The sequence below is a fragment of the Phyllobates terribilis genome, unplaced genomic scaffold (assembly GCF_046119375.1).
Source record: "Phyllobates terribilis strain yellow unplaced genomic scaffold, ASM4611937v1 Scaffold_10__3_contigs__length_209671492, whole genome shotgun sequence".
Classification (NCBI taxonomy): Eukaryota; Metazoa; Chordata; class Amphibia; order Anura; family Dendrobatidae; genus Phyllobates; species Phyllobates terribilis.
Window position 1 is genome coordinate 68,748,864 of NW_027362770.1, and position 17,930 is coordinate 68,766,793.

The window sequence follows — 17,930 nt, forward strand, 5'->3', positions numbered from 1 at the left end:
TTGATCTAAATTAAACCATACTTACCATCACACCCATTCCAGCTGAAGCCAACGATCTCCTGAAATAAAAGAAAAATAATAAAGCAACATCAGCCTTACCTTTCCGTGGTTCCCATGACAGCTTCAGCTCTGCTACATCGAGATGACAGGCTGGACCGCAGCAGAACGCTGCCATCCAGCCTGTCATCCCGCTGAGACACTGAGAAGCGCAGGCTTGCTTGCGCTCCACAGTGTCTCTCTGTGAGGGCATCCAGATGAGCCGAGTTAATGTCCAATGAACTCGGCTCACCTCATGCACGTCACTGACAGCGTGGGAAAATTCTCCTGCACTCAGCGCTTCAGCGTGGGAGAATTCTCACGCTGAAGCGCTGAGTGCAGGAGAATTCTCCCACGCTGTCAGTGACGTGCAGGAGGTGAGCTGAGTTCATTGGACATGAGCTCACCTTATGCACGTCACTGACAGCGTGGGAGAATTCTCCTGCACTCAGCGCTTCAGCGTGAGAATTTTCCCACGCTGTCAGTGACGTGCATGAGGTGCGCCGAGTTCATTGGACATGAACTCGTCTCATCTTTATGCCGTCACAGCCAGACACTGCAGAGCGCAAGCAAGCCTGCGCTTCTCAGTGTCTGCGGGATGACAGGCTGGATGGCGGCGTTCTGCTGCGGTCCAGCCTGTCATCTCGATGTAGCAGAGCTGAAGCTGTCGTGGGAACCATGGAAAAGTAAGGATGATGTTGCTTTATTATTTTTCTTTTATTGCAGGAGATCGTTGGCTTCAGCTGGAATGGGCGTGATGGTAAGTATGGTTTAATTTAGAACAATAAAGGATTGTGTCTTTATTTCAATTAAAGGACTTTATTCTGGGTGTTTGTGTTTTCTTTTAACTTTGACTATGGGGTTAGTAATGGGGGTGTCTTATAGACGCCTCTCCATTACTAACCTGGGCTTGATGTCAGCTGGCATTATAAGCTGACATCAACCCCAGCCCTATTACCCCCTGCCACCGCACCAGGGCAGCGTGGAAGAGCGAGGCTAAGTGCCAGAATTGGCGCATCCTATGAATGCGCTATTTCTGGGGCGGCTGACGGCTGGTGTTTCTAGCCTGGGAGGGGGCCAATATTCATGGCACCCTTCCTGGGCTATTAATATCAGCCCCCAGCTGTCTGCCTAGCCTTTGCTAGCTATTAAATTAGGGGGGACCCCACGTCATTTTTTTGGGGGGGTCCCCCATTTTAATAGCTAGTAAAGGCTATGTATTCAGCTGGGGGCTCATATTAGTAGCCTGGGAAGCTCCGTGGGTATTACCCCCTTCCCAGGCTTCAAACATCTGCCCCAGCTGTCTGCTTAACCTCCGCTAGAGACTAAAATTAAGGGGAACCCCACGCCAATTTTCTTTAATAATAAATCCTTTATTTTAATACTAAATGACAAGTACAGTAACCAACACTATCACTGTACTTCATATATATGTGACTGACATGTTTCTATCTATCTAATCTATGTGTGAAGCTCTATTCTGTCTGTTATAAATTGTCGGATACCGCTGCTGAATTGCCGGCCGGCTTTTTTAAAGAGACAGTGCATGAAAACACTATTATATTTTTTAATAAATCCTTTACACTAAATGACAAGTACAGTAAGCAACACTGTCACTGTACTTCATATATATGTGACTGACATGTTTCTATCTATCTAATCTATGTGTGAGGCTCTATTCCTTTTTGTCTAAATTGTCGGGTACCGGTGTATGCCGCTGCTGAATTGCCGGCCGGCTTTTTTAAAGAAAGCGTCTTCTGAGCAGTTTGTCAGCTTTTGGACACCTTTGAAGGTGTTTTCTATGTGTTTCTATGTGTTTTTGTTTGCCTGCCATTGGTTTTAACGGTGTTCGACGGTGTTCTAAGGTGTTCGACGAACAGTTCGACGAACAGTTCCTCGAACATCCCGGTGTTCGACGAACCGAACCGAACCCGAACACTACGGGGGTGGCTCAACACTACTCCTAACCTCCTGCTGGGCAGACATTGGTAGTGCGGATCTACTAAGTGAAACTCTGAAGGGAACACAGCATTGCGGACACTTCATTCACAGAAATGGTGGCGGTCTGAGCAATAGGCCCCAAACCAATCAGAAAGTGATGGCATTTCCTTATAATAGGTCATGATTTTCTGGGATAAGAAAGTGTCTGAAACAACTGCTGAATACAAAATGAAGTCTTACATCAAAATTGTTCAGGGCAATAGCCAGCTCCCCTCCTCCGTGCTGTGCAGTGATTTCCTCCGATGACGTGGCCTGTGCTGCATTCGAGATGCCAGTCACTGCTTGCTGCAGCTGTTTATAGATCAAGTCTCTGTTTGCTTTGTACGCGGCTACATCAGGATGTTGCAGACATGCTTGGGAAGCGCTATACAGAATTGGAATATTCTTCTGCAGAATTCCACGAGCTGCGGCCATTTGATCTCTGTGTCCCACATCTTTCAACTCCTAAAATAAAAAAAATAAAGAACTGAAGCTTTTATAATAAAAGGCACTGAGACTGTTAGGCACATAGTCAAGTGACACACAAAAAAATGGACACCACATGGAACCACAAGATTCTGATGTCCATACAAACATCCACTTTTAAAGCTGTTCCGTGTGTCTGATCAGTGAGACTCGGGGTATGTGCGGTTCTCCTCTGTTGTGTGGACACTATAGGGTTCTGTATAAAACAGATGAAAAACAGAAGAGACTTTGTACTTCAGAGTTCCATCTGTGTCTCATCCAGTCTTCACAGAACTATCCTTAAGAGTCAATGGACAAAGAAAAAAAAACAAAAACTTCAGTCTACAACCTTCAGTTTTTAAAAAAGGATGAGAAAAAAATTGATGCAACATTCAAGAAAATAAGTCTGTTCCTCATAGAAGTAAAAATTGACACTGATTTGACAATGTAGAAATCCCATGTCCACTATGCGTATCTGGGAACCTGTGGAAACTGACATGCGGCACATCTTTCCAGAAGGCAGCATGTCAATTTCTCCTGCGGGTCCGTATGCGGACTTTTCCCATAGACCTAACCTCTATGGGGAAAGTCCGCATGTGAAAAATAAAAATGGCCGCCACTCATTTGCATAAAATGAGAAGAAGCCGCAGCATCTGGGCCCGGATGCATTGTGAGCACATACCCTTAGATGCTCCAGATTCATTAAGAGGTGCACGCTTCTTTGCGAACCTAGAGCGTCTGGAAAGTGGTATGCGCCATGCTACAAGTTTTACTCCAGTAATGTGAATTTAAAAAATATATACTTCTTAATTTTTACTGAGGGAATAGGGGGCAGTTCAAACGTTTATTTTTTTAATATTTTTAAAAATACGTAATTTTATTTTGACTTTTTATTGTATACTGCTGTATATAGCAAAAATGATGATACTGAGGCCTACCTGTGGACTTAAAGCCTGTACTCACCCGGGCAGCTCCTGGGACCGCTGAGGGGAGATGCTGCCGCATCGCCCGTCGCTGCGGACACAGCCCGGCGAGGATCGTCCTGAGGCAGTGGGGAGCGTGAGGAAGAGTGAGGTGAGCAGAGGCAGTGGACCTTATTCTACGCAGAGCTCGAGAAGTAGAGGAGATAACAGGCGAAGAGGCCCAACTAAAACTCTTCTAAGATCTAGCGGCCACAACTTTAAATAAGAGATGGATCTTAAAACTGTTTACAGGGGCCCTTCTACAAAAAGGCCACCGCTTCAGATGGCTTTTCCTCTTTGGCCTGCTCATCATGGCAGGAGATAAAAAACTCTGTCAGATGCTCCGCTGAAATAATAGAGGCTTGCAAGTCACTGGATATTACACTATCAACCTATCCAGACTTGGAGCAATTCCATTCAGCCTCACTACATCAACCCTTGCAAAACACATTTGAATGGCAACAAGCTGGATCTCCCAAATCTCAGAGACAAAAAAGGAAATCTGCCAGAAGAACGCCATCCAAGGAAGGAACCGATGTAACATGAGCAAGAAACCTTTAGTTCCTCAAGCCAATATCTTTACTGGTTACAAATGGTTTTTCTATGGTTATAAAACCTGCTTGATAATTAACAACTCAGTCTTGATTCCCTATGTCGAATAACCCCCCCCAACCCCCCACCCTTATTCTCCTGTTATCCTCTCCTCATTGCCACAATCCTTCACCCCCCCCTCAACACTTCTTCTCTTTTTCCCCTTCCTCTCTTTGGATTTCCCACATCCCCTTTCGGTTTTCTCCACCCCCCCCCCCCCCCCCGCTCCACCCCCCAACCCTTCCTATACCACTTCCCTCATACCGCCTCCATAACCCAACCATTAAGAAGTTGTCATCACTGTTTTAATGATAGGATAAATAACTTGCATCTCCCTAAGAGCCTACAGAAATTGGGAGACATCGTTCAAATCTATAGGATTGTGTTATGTTAAACTGGTTATTAATAGCAATGTTTTTTCTTCCACATCTAACCTCCCCTTCCTTTCCCAACCTCTTCAACCCATACCCTCCAACTCCTACCTACCAGGATAAGAGTACATACCCAGGTGGTCAACAATCCAGTAACCAGTCCCAACGTTACATTCAGCACAATGATGGACTCGCAAGATAAGGTATATAACATTGCCACTCTCAACGCTAAGGGGCTAAATTCTCCAGTAAATAGACGACACACACTAAATCTACTTAAAAAAACAGAAAGCGGACATCTTGTTAATTCAGGAAACACACTTCAAACTTTCCAAACTCCCTAACTTTGAACAAACACATTATGACACATGGTTCCATGCAACCTCTACACAAACAGGGTCGAGAGGTGTCTCAATAGCAATCGCGAAAGGAATACCCCTCCAGATCCGAGAAACCCTCATATATGCGAAAGGACGCTTCATTTTCATAAAAGGACTATTAGCAGGAAATCTGGTAACAATATGCAGTCTATACGCCCCCAATAAAAAGCTTGTGAAATGGCTAATATCGACATTAAGGAAAATTAGATAATTCAGAGAGGGAGTCCTTATTATAGGAGGTGACCTCAACGTAGCTTTGGAACCTCTAATAGACACCACAAAAAAGAAAAGTAAGTTCTCCAAGAGAGATTTAAATAGAATAAAATCACATATTCAGTCACTACAAATGATTGACGTGTGGAAGTACATGCACCCAAATGACCGCGATTACACCTTCTACTCTCACCCGCACAAATCCTATCATAGAATTGACTACTTAGTAGCTCCTAAAAATACTTTCTGCATGATTAAAAAATCCCCAATACTACCGAATGTGTACTCCGATCACTCTATAGTAACCTTAGAAATGACGCTACATAAACCCTACCCCACTCATAGATCGTGGCGGCTCAATGAATTGGTGCTGAACCTACCTAATGCCCATGATCGCATCACCAAGGTACTGAATCAGTACTTTGAGCAGAATGACAATGGTGAGGTATCGGCGCCGATTCTGTGGGAAGCTCACAAATCCGAGATGAGAGGAGAACTGATATCTATTAACACATTCATTAACAAAAAAAAAGCAACATCGAATAAATACATTATGTATGGAAATTTTTGACCTTGAACTCAAACATAAAAAGCACATGGACTCTCAAATACTAAAGCAGCTATCCCAAAAAAGACAACAGCTTAAGGATATTTTAAACGTTGGAGCTGCAAAATAATATGCGTCTTGGCAGAATAGAATGCATGTACATGGCGATAAAGCATCTAAATATATGCTCTCAAGAATTAGACAAAGACAACCCCGAACTTACATACACACAATTAAAAACCCAAAAGGGACCTCCATGTCTAATTATGACCAGATAGAAATGGAATTTTTAAACTACTATAAGCAATTGTATAATTTACGACCAAATGAAAACTCTAGGGAAAAAGCAGAAAGGAGACATAAAATTCAATCCTTCTTATCCAAACTTGACATGCCAAAAATTACAACCCTACAAAAACAGCAGCTAACTCGACCCTTTCAAATAAACGAGCTTAGGACCGCCCTGTCAAGATGCCCTTCAGGCAAAGCACTAGGCCCAGACGGCTTTTCAGTAACATATTACAAGTCGTTCCCTTCGATCCTCTTGCCTCGCTTGCTGGCCTCATTCAATTCATTACTATATGGCGACAAGTTCCCAGCTCAAGCTCTTGAAACTAGAATATCCTTGATTTATAAGGAGGGTAAGGACCAGGAACTGTGTAGCAGCTATCGACCGATCTCTTTATTAAACGTGGATTTAAAACTATTCGCCAGCCTGATCGCTGGTCGTATCTCAAAACTTCTTTCTAATATAATATCTTCGAGCCAGACAGGCTTTGGAGGAGGAAGAGAAGGAAAAGATCATGCTCATAAAATACTACAACTAATGCATTACGTTAACAAACAGAAACTCCCCCTAGTGTTGCTGGGGACTGATGCGGAGAAGGCCTTTGACATGGTGGACTTGGCCTATCTGGAAGAAACACTCTTTAGCTTTCACTTCACAGCTCAACTAGTCAAGGCCATCCTAAGTATGTATACAAACCCCTCAGCACGCATCAGAATCAATGGCTCTTTAACGGAACCATTCCCCATCCATAATGGCACGAGACAAGGATGCTCACTATCCCCGATATTATTTATTCTAACGATGGAACCTCTTTTAGCAGCAATAAAACTCAACAGGGAAATAACGGGTGTTACAGTAGGCGGAACACAACACAAAACAGCTACCTTAGCAGATGACTTACTAATCCTTATGTCCAACCCTAAGCTTCCCGGCCTTAATACAAATACTGAAGAATTATAGCTCACTAACTAACTTTAAAAGGTGAATATGTCAAAGTCAGAAGCGATAGACTTGAATATTCCCCCCCAAACTTTATCCAAACTGAAATCTTTATAAGCCTTTTCCTGGCCAAAACATTACATATCCTATTTACAGTGCCTACAAGTAGTATTCAACCCCCTGCAGATTTAGCTGGTTTGATAAGATGCAAATAAGTTAGAGCCTTCAAACTGCAAACGAGAGTAGGTTTTATGAACAGAAGCATAAATCTTACAAACCAAAAAGTTATGTTGTTCAGTTGAATTTTATTAAATTTTAAACATAAAAGTGTGGGTCAATTATTATACAACCCCTATGTTTAATATTTTGTGGAATAACCCTTGTTTGCAATTACAGCTGTGGCACCCCAGGGTTCTGGTTACCACAGTAATAGCAATATTACGTCTGTGAGCAGGTGGGAGGTCTCCTGGTCAGGAACCCTAAGCATGCCACACCTCCTGCCCAGTCCTGGGAGGGGAAGAACTTCCCCTATATAAACTGGGGCTGAGGTGGGGTTAGAAAAAAAAAAGAAGAGAAGAAGAGGAGTCCCAGACAGAGACACAGTCTGGTCTGGAGTGGAGCAGATGCAGGGAGAGCAAGATCAGGAGCTCTGTGGGAGCAGTGATAAAAGGGGTCCAGGACTGGAAGCTGTAGAGCTCGTCCTGACTGAAGAGATCTCACCGGACACGGAGTCCGAGGCTGTGGGGACTGTTCCATACCCAGCAGCAGAAACCATCCGGCAGGGGATTTCAGGTCCTCTGGCCAAGAAACCCGAAGGCACGGTCACACGCAAGGGACCAGCACCGCCGTCGTGGAGCGGAGGCTACCAGAAGGCCCCGAGTCACCGGCCATACGGGTGAGCACCACACGGTACACTCAGGGACGTGGGCTACTTTTACCCACTTCTAGCAAGGTAGCCAGGAAGAGTACAATTAGTTGGGGAGGCCTACAACTCCGCCTGGCCGGGGGAGATCCTATCTGCTCACGGACTGACCAGGCCCCGATCGCTAGCCAGTACTCCCGGGAGGGTCTACCTTTGCCACCAGTAAAGACCCTGAACTACACCTCACCGTCTCTGAGTGGTTCCTGGTGCCTGCGTGCAATTCTGCTATCCCCATCATCCACGTCTGCTGCCCTGAGGCCATACCCCTCCCATTGGGGGTTATACTACCCACGCTGCACAACTGTACCACCGGCCTCAGCGGTCTGCCCTGCAGCGGCGGCTTCATAACCGCATTCAACGGGTGGCGTAGTCGAACACTATAACATCTTCTGCTAAATTCCGCCACTTAGTTTGACACCCTGGGCACGGACCGGGTCACCGCCACGAGGACTACTAACCCCGACAGATCCGGCTCCGGGTATTCCCCGCGTGCGCAACGCTACACAACACAGGCCCAGGGGGTGCGTCAATTTTGGCGTAGTCGGCAGGATCTCGTGCCCGCAACCACCGGGTACTGCGTGCCTGAAAAAGACTGTTAAACTTACCTGTGGTGAAGATTCCCGCCATCCGACGCCATCTTTTGCCTTCTTCCCGCCATCCGTGGAGTTTTCCCGCCATCCGACGCCATCTTTTGCCTTCTTCCCGCCATCCGTGGAGTTTTCCCGCCATTGGACGCCATCTCGAGGACGCCGCGCGAGAAGAAGAGGGGCGTGGACTCCGAAAGCGCGCGAGAACTGAAGCCCCGCCTAACGTCCGGACGTTGCGCAAGGTCCTGGAAGGAGCCCAGCAGACGCCGACGTCACAGGAGCGCGACGGAAGGTCCTCAACCCGGACGATCCACTGCGGAGCCGCGGCCTACGGAAGAGGATCATCGCAAGGTAGGCCACGGTCCACTAGGGGGGAGGAGGATGTCGGATACGGAGGAGAGCTTCACTGCTACAGCCACCGCCAGCACCACCGCTGCTGCGGTCATGCCTTTCACCATGCCCTACATCCCGGGGGCAGCCTGGCTACCCCAGTACTCAGGGGAGTCCCATACCCTAAATGACTTCAGAGAAAGGCTGGATAGCCTCTTCCAGGTGTACCCCCTCACAGAAGAGCAAAAAGTGAGCATCCTGGTGGCTCAATTAACAGGGGCAGCCCAAAGGGAGGTAAAGTCCTGGCCACTTGGGAGGAGGAGGACTGTCGCAGAGATACTAGCCCGGCTGAAGGACACCTTTGATACCCGTACCTCAGCCGAGATCAAGCTTAGATTCTACGGGTGCAAGCAGCGAGCACATGAGAATATAAGGGACTATGCACTAAACCTACAAGAGGCCCTGAGAGCCATTAAGCAGGCCGACCCTGACGGCGTGGGAAACGAAGACAAGTTGTTGACTGAACAATTTATAGAGGGTCTACATTGCAATGCCCACCGAACCCAGTTGCGAGCAATGGCCTTACAGGACCCTCATCTGGACTTTGCACAGTTCAAGGACAGAGCCATCCGGGTGCTCCGAGAACCGGCACCAGGTGGCGCTGTGACCCACAAACGCCCTGCCACCATTTACCACCAGGAGACGGCGCCCTTGTCGGCAGGGCCTGTGGGAGCTGATGCGCAGGCTTTAAACAATGACCCGGCTACAGACCTGCACCGTCAGGTCCAAGAGCTAACTAAAAGCGTTGCCGCGCTAACCCGAACTGTGCAGTCTTTACAGGTTTCTACTCCAGGGAAGATCCAGCTGGCATCCGGACCGGAGAATATCCCGTGGCGCCGACCAAGGAGGACCCCACCGGCCAGAGGAAGACCCAGCGACCGATACAACGAGGACGGACAACCCATCTGCCGCCGCTGCAATCAACCCGGACATATGGCAAGGTACTGTCCTTTAAACTGGCACAACCTGGGGTAGAGGGCCAACCCCTAGGAATAAGATCACCAGGCCCATCGAACTGGCGTGACAAATACGTGGGAGGACGTCCAGTCTTGCCTGTAGTACTGGATGGCATTCCTATGAGTGCCCTACTTGACACCGGGTCACAGGTCACCACCATCCCGTACGTGCTCTTCAAGCAGTACTGGAATGACTCGGATATAACCCGCTACCCAGACGACGACTTGAGTATCATCGCCAGCAATGGTCAGCCCGTGCCACAGATCGGATTTAAAGAGATGACCATTAAAATCGGTAAAGTCGAACTGGCAGCACAGGGACTGATCATTGTAGACATTGACAAGCGCGAGAGTCACCCAAAGATAACTCTAGGAACTAATGTGATTGAAAATTGTCTTGCAGAGGTGATTCTCATTTTACAGCAGGTTGCCAAGAACGCCAGCTCCGGCCAGCAGCGAGTGCTCCAAAAAGAGATCCGGGCACTGATGCGACGGCAACAGGTGGAACTCTCCGGTGGTGAGATTGGTAGCGTGAGAATGTGTGACCCTTTCCCTATTGCCATGCCCCCGAAAAGTGAAATGATGATTTGGTGCCGGGCAGCTATTGGTCTGAGAGGTAGAGATTACCAGGCAATGGTAGAACCAGTCTACTCAGATAGTAGGCCCACCATTTTGACGGCACGGGGGGTGGTTGATGTACGCCATGGGAGGGTGCCCGTTCGCATAATAAATATCGGGAAGAGGGAAGTGTACCTGCCCCGGTATGCTACGCTAGCCAAATTGTATACCATCAACCAAAATTCTGTACAGTCCGTGGAACCCTTGCCTCCATCTCATCCAGAGGAAGGTAACGGCTCTAAGCAACAAATGGAGGACTGGTGTCAGCAACTGCATTTGGGTACTGACTCCACACCTGCTCACCAAAAGCAGGGAGTCTACCGGGTGATCCAGGAATACGAGAGAGTGTTCAGTAAACACCCGCTGGACTTCGGGCGAGTAAAGGGAGTGGAACATCACATCCCCCACGGGAGATCATCCTCCCATAAAGGAAAGGTATCGTCCCGTACCCCCTGCACACTACCAACACGCCAAGGGGATGCTTAGAGACATGAAGGAGGCTGGGGTAATCAGGGATAGCTGTAGCCCCTGGGCAGCTCCACTAGTCTTGGTTAAAAAGAAAGACAACACCATGAGAATGTGTGTAGATTACCGGAAAATCAACCGTATCACACACAAAGATGCGTACCCCTTACCAAGGATAGAGGAGTCTTTGGCTGCTTTAAAATCTGCTAACTTCTTCTCCACTTTGGATCTCACTAGCGGGTACTGGCAGGTTCCTGTCGCAGAGGCGGACCGGGAGAAGACCGCATTCACCACCCCGATGGGACTTAGCGAGTTTACCTGCATGCCGTTCGGACTCTGCAACGCACCAGGAACCTTCCAACGATTGATGGAATGCTGTCTGGGACACCGGAACTTTGAGACGGTCCTGCTGTACCTGGACGATGTTATAGTTTATTCCAAAACCTACGAGGACCACCTGAAACACCTGGCGGAAGTGTTCGAAGCCCTGGCAAACTACGGTCTGAAGGTGAAACCGTCGAAGTGTCACCTGCTAAAACCAAAAGTGCAGTACCTGGGACACGTGGTGAGTGCTGACGGAGTGGCTCCCGACCCTGATAAGATCACCGCGATTAAGGAATGGCCAAGACCCTCCAGCGTAAAGGAAGTGCGGCAGTTCCTCGGGTTGGTAGGCTACTACCGAAGATTCATTCCCGGTTTCACCAAAAAGGCAGCTCCTATGCAGGACCTCCTGATAGGCCAGTCCAGGAAGGCCAAGAACCAGAAGCCGCCCTTCAGATGGGAGAAGCTGGAAGAAGAGTCCTTCCGCCAGCTGAAGATGGCCCTCACGGGGGATGAAATCCTGGCGTACCCTGATTACAGCCAGCCCTTTATCCTCTACACCGACGCAAGTAACATCGGGCTAGGAGCCGTACTGTCCCAGATCCAGCAGGGGAGAGAACGGGTAATTGCTTACGAGAGCCGAAAACTGCGACCCACCGAAAGAAACCCTGAGAATTACAGCTCATTCAAGCTAGAGTTCCTGGCAGTGGTGTGGGCAGTCACCGAACGCTTTAAGCACTACCTCGCCTCTTCGCGGTTCACCGTGTACACGGATAACAACCCGTTGACACACCTGGACACTGCAAGACTCGGTGCCCTGGAGCAGAGATGGATGGCCCGCCTGTCCAACTATGAGTTCACGATCAAATACCGGGCAGGACGCTCCAATACCAACGCGGATGCCTTGTCCAGAATGCCAAACCTACCGGACGTAGGGGAAGATCCAGAGGAACTGGAAGAAGTTGAACTCCCCGCGTTTCACCGTCATGGGACTACCCAGTATTCCCACCGTGTAAGGGGTAAGCAATCCGCTACGTTCAACCCCTTACCTCATTACAACTGGGCGGAAACACAAGACAGTGACCCCGCCGTCCGACTAGTGAAGGAGATGCTGACTCGGCCAGATGCCCGCCTTGACCCAGACGCTCCGGAGGAGACCAAGCAACTGTGGGCTGAGAAGAGTCGACTGTTTCTTTACAAGGGGAAGTTGTGCCGCAGAATGGTTAACTCCCGGACGCATGAACTGATCTGGCAAGTAGTGGTGCCAAGAAGAGACGCGGCTATGGTACTGGAGGCATACCACGACGGAGCTGGGCACTTCGGATGGAAGAAGCTGGAGTTCCTGCTGCGCGGGCGGTTCCACTGGGTAGGCATGAGAGGGACCATCGAGAGGTGGTGCAGAGACTGTGGCCCATGCAACCTAAGAAGGAAGGACCGTGCCAGCCAGAAGACTCCCCTGCAGTCCATCGTCACCAGGCAGCCGTTGGAACTGGTAGCCTTGGACCATGTAAAACTGACCCCCAGCAGAAGTGGCTACATCTATGCGTTAACCATCGTGGATCACTACTCCCGGTTCTTGGTTGTAGTCCCCGTCAAGGACTTAACGGCTCAAACAGCAGCTAGAGCCTTCCAGCAGCACTTCTGTCGTCCACACGGATACCCAGAGCAGGTGCTGACGGACCAAGGACCTGCCTTTGAAGCTGAAGTCTTCCAGGAGTTCTGCACTCTGTATGGCTGCCGGAAGATAAGAACAACACCCTATCATCTGCAAACCAATGGACTTTGCGAGAAGATGAACCAGGTGGTGATAGACCTTCTGAAAACATTGCCCCTGGAAGAACGCAGTCTGTGGCCTGAGAAACTGCCTGATCTGGTGGACCTATGCAACCACATCCCTGTAGGTTCTACCAACTGTACCCCGGCTTACCTAATGAGAGCAAGACCTGGTAAGCTGCCTGTTGATCTGGATATGGGAGTCCTGACACCCGAGGACACTTCACCAGAAGCAGACTGGGACACAGAGAGGCAGCAGCAGTACCGGAAAGTACAGGAGAGCGTTGAGCGAAGTCTCCGTCAAGCAAGAGAAAGACAGGAGAAGACTTACAACCAGTGTGCTCCCGCTGTTCCCCTGGTACCTGGAGAGCAGGTCTTGAAGAGGAAAAGACGGCTCCACAAGTTGGACGACCAGTGGGAGAAGGACCCGTACACCGTACTGCCATCAAGCCATGAAAACCCAAAAATCTGCACAATCAGTAAGGATGGAGGAGAAACCACAGCCATTGTCTCCCGAGATCACCTGAAGAAGTGTCCCGAGCAGCTACGAAACCCTGAAGAAGATCAAGAAAACCCTCGACCCGCAGAGGAAAGGGAAGAGATGGTCAGTACTGTACTCGGAGACTTCCCTCGGTCTTGGACACAGGTAAATGGCGCTGTTGTGGTACCCGTCCTCACCTTCCTCCAGCCAGCATCCCAAGTGCCTACGGAAAAACAGGTAGAGCTGGAAGAGCAGCCGGTCCAGGAGGCAGAAGACCCCACACAAGCAGACCAGGAGAATCGACCCTCTGCTTATAGTGAGCCTGCCGTGCCCCTAGTGAGCCAAAGAGTCCGTAGACAGCTGCCCAGCTTACCTTTGACAGCTCCTACACCCTGTAGCTCAGGACCGGTCAGTAAGCTCCGTAGGTCTACTAGGGCCAATAGAGGCCAGTTGCCCGTACGTTGGAGGATCTAAAGTGTTCAGACTGTCTTATTGGTATTTACCTGTTTACTGTTGCTTGTAAATAATTATGTTTTTCCAGTTATTTTATAGGTGTCTTTTGTGGATTAACCGGAACTCTGTTGTATATATGTTTGGAGCGTAACCCAGGAACGGACTATAGACTGTTAAAGACTCGGGGCAGGACAGACCCCTACCTGGTTACGGCTCCCCGTTCTTTGGTGAAATGGACACCCTTTTTGCTTCAAAAATTGCACCCGGTTGCGGACACTCCGTGACCACCCTAACGTGTTTTTCCTTATTGTATTGTTCCTGTTTATACCCTGTTATGTTTTCAAAAATATGTTTAGTCCCGGAGTACTAAATTTTACTAGGGGGGAATGTGGCACCCCAGGGTTCTGGTTACCACAGTGATAGCAATATTACGTCTGTGAGCAGGTGGGAGGTCTCCTGGTCAGGAACCCTAAGCATGCCACACCTCCTGCCCAGTCCTGGGAGGGGAAGAACTTCCCCTATATAAACTGGGGCTGAGAAGAGAAGAAGAGGAGTCCCAGACAGAGACACAGTCTGGTCTGGAGTGGAGCAGATGCAGGGAGAGCAAGATCAGGAGCTCTGTGGGAGCAGTGATAAAAGGGGTCCAGGACTGGAAGCTGTAGAGCTCGTCCTGACTGAAGAGATCTCACCGGACACGGAGTCCGAGGCTGTGGGGACTGTTCCATACCCAGCAGCAGAAACCATCCGGCAGGGGATTTCAGGTCCTCTGGCCAAGAAACCCGAAGGCACGGTCACACGCAAGGGACCAGCACCGCCGTCGTGGAGCGGAGGCTACCAGAAGGCCCCGAGTCACCGGCCATACGGGTGAGCACCACACGGTACACTCAGGGACGTGGGCTACTTTTACCGGCTTCTAGCAAGGTAGCCAGGAAGAGTACAATTAGTTGGGGAGGCCTACAACTCTGCCTGGCCGGGGGAGATCCTATCTGCTCACGGACTGACCAGGCCCCGATCGCTAGCCAGTACTCCCGGGAGGGTCTACCTTTGCCACCAGTAAAGACCCTGAACTACACCGCACCGTCTGAGTGGTTCCTGGTGCCTGCGTGCAATTCTGCTATCCCCATCATCCACGTCTGCTGCCCTGAGGCCATACCCCTCCCGTTGGGGGTTATACTACCCACGCTGCACAACTGTACCACCGGCCTCAGCGGTCTGCCCTGCAGCGGCGGCTTCATAACCGCATTCAACGGGTAGCGTAGTCGAACACTATAACATCTTCTGCTAAATTCCGCCACTTAGTTTGACACCCTGGGCACGGACCGGGTCACCGCCACGAGGACTACTAACCCCGACAGATCCGGCTCCGGGTATTCCCCGCGTGCGCAACGCTACACAACACAGGCCCAGGGGGTGCGTCACAGCTAATAATCGTCTTTTATAAGACCTGATCAGGCCGGCACAGGTCTGTGGAGTTATCTTGGCCCACTCCTCCATGCAGATCTTCTCCAAGTTATCTAGGTTCTTTGGGTGTCTCATGCGGACTTTATTCTTGAGCTCCTTCCACAAGTTTTCAATTGGGTTAAGGTCAGGAGACTGACTAGGCCACTCCAACACCTTGACTTTTTCCCTCTTGAACCAGGCCTTGGTTTTCTTGGCTGTGTGCTTTGGGTTGTTGTCTTGTTGGAAGATGAAATTACGACCCATCTTAAGATCCTTGATGGAGGAGCGGAGGTTCTTGGCCAAAATCTCCAGGTAGGCCGTGCTATCCATCTTCCCATGGATGCGGACCAGATGGCCAGGCCCCTTGGCAGAGAAACAGCCCCACAGCATGATGCTGCCACCACCATGCTTGACTGTAGGGATAGTATTCTTGGGGTCGTATGCAGTGCCATCCAGTCTCCAAACGTCACGTGTGTGGTTGGCACCAAAGATCTCTATCTTGGTCTCATCAGACCATAGAACCTTGAACCAGTCTGTCTCAGAGTCCTCCAAGTGATCATGAGCAAACTGTAAACGAGCCTTGACATGACGCTTTGAAAGTAAAGGTACCTTACGGGCTCGTCTGGAACGGAGACCATTGCGGTGGAGTACGTTACTTATGGTATTGACTGAAACCAATGTCCCCACTGCCATGAGATCTTCCCGGAGCTCCTTCCTTGTTGTCCTTGGGTTAGCCTTGACTCTTCGGACAAGCCTGGCCTCGGCACGGGAGGACACTTTCAAAGGCTGTCCTGGCCGTGGAAGGCTAACAGTAGTTCCATAAGCCTTCCACTTACGGATGATGCTCCCAACAGTGGAGACAGGTAGGCCCAACTCCTTGGAAAGGGTTTTGTACCCCTTGCCAGCCTTGTGACCCTCCACGATCTTGTCTCTGATGGCCTTGGAATGCTCCTTTGTCTTTCCCATGTTGACCATGTCTGAGTGCTGTTCACAAGTTTGGGGAGGGTCTTAAATAGTCAGAAAAGGCTGGCAAAAGAGATCTTTAATCCACACATGTGAAGCTCATTATTCTTGGTGCCTGAACTACTTCTTAATACTTTTGGGGGACCAAACAGAATTCTAGTGGTTTGAGGGGTTGAATAATAAATGACACTCTGAATTAACTTTTAACGTTTTTAAAAAAAAAAAAAAAAATTTGCTGCAGTGCATTTCCCACTTCCAGGCTGATCTACAGTACAAATGTCACAATGCCAAGTTAATTCCGCATGTGTCAACCAGCTAAATCTGCAGGGGTTTGAATACTACTTGTAGGCACTGTAGGTATCAAATTGAGCAGATCCCAAAAAGACCTATTTTCCCTTAACTACCATCCATTATTAGATAAAGTAACAAACTATTAAAACATGGCGGGATTCCTTCCTCTCCTGGACAGGACGTAAGAATATACTTAAAAGTTTAATTCTCCCAAAATTCACATATCTATTTTCTATGCTTCCTATCCAAATACCAGACTCTTACCTCAAAAAAATAAACTCACTTTTTTTCCCCTATATATGGATAACCGTAAAACCCCGCATAAATGCACGCACATTGATATTACACAGATAGAACAGAGGCATGGGAGCTCCGGACATTAGGACCTATTACTTCGCGGCAGTACTCTCAAGGTCAGTTGATATAATCCGGAATAATCATAATAAGCCATGGATTGATATAGAAAATACTCTGTCCTCACACCGCTTAGGGCTTTATTATTAACCTACTCTAAGGAATACCCTTATCATATCCAAACCAACCCCCTAACCTGCACAATGCTCAAAATTTGGTCAAAATCCCACAAACTACTAGTTCCACCCTCAACTCCGTTACTAAAACTATCGGATGTTCTGATGAGAGCGAATCAATTGTCATACACAAGCGATAAAAGCATTTCTCAGATAGACAATATTACTACTGACCAGATTCTAACCGATGGAGCCCTCCTCTCCTTCCCTGATCTGCAAAAGCTCCCAGGTCTGTCGTATCTTAACTTTCTCCAATATAACTCACTTAAGAACATACTTCAAAAAACTCATTATACCTTAGATATAACACGTAAATTAACCCCATTTGAGGTACTATGTGCCAGAAGCGCTAAACCTACCAAAACCCTCTCCAAGATCTACCAGTCCCTACTGACAAGTGACTTGCGCCTGAAAAGAGCTTACATTACTAATTGGGAGAAAGATCTGGGATACCAGCTTACACCCAATCAAACCCTCTATATCTACAAACACTCATGGTCCAACAAGCTGTGTAAAAATCCAAGAAAACTCCTATAAAGTAGTATCCAGATGGTACATTTCACCTCTTCAATTGAAGATCTGGAAACATAATACACAGACCAACTGCTGGAGATGTGGGGAAGTGAATGGGAGCTTCTTTCATTTATGGTGGCAATGTTCGGTTCTGCGCCCCTTTTGGGAAGTGACTGAGAACACTATTCAAGAAATCACAGGAAGTCCGACTACTCTAACCCCTGAGGTGGCTCTCTTGAACTTTCCCATATGGCCAGACCATAAAAAATTTTCAACTATAGCCCTAAATATTCTAGCCGCAGCGAAAATACTTATTCCCACCTTCTGGAGGTCTCCTCTCATCCCATCGAAGCACCAACTAATAGAAAAAATACACCAACTATATCATGTAGCTGAGATAGCAGCGGAAGCCAATCATTCTCAAAAGGCCTTCGCAGAATACTGGTGCCCCTGG

At 48.6% G+C, this 17,930-nt stretch overlaps 1 protein-coding gene across 1 annotated transcript in view; it reads right to left on the bottom strand.

Annotated features, from left to right (window-relative positions):
- Positions 1-17,930, bottom strand: part of CTNNA1 (catenin alpha 1) — an 80,400-nt gene that overhangs the window by 29,667 nt on the left and 32,803 nt on the right. The window contains exon 6 of the mRNA XM_073649567.1: positions 2,218-2,481. Within this exon, the coding sequence (XP_073505668.1) occupies positions 2,218-2,481 (264 nt within the window). The remainder of the gene's footprint in view (positions 1-2,217; positions 2,482-17,930) is intronic.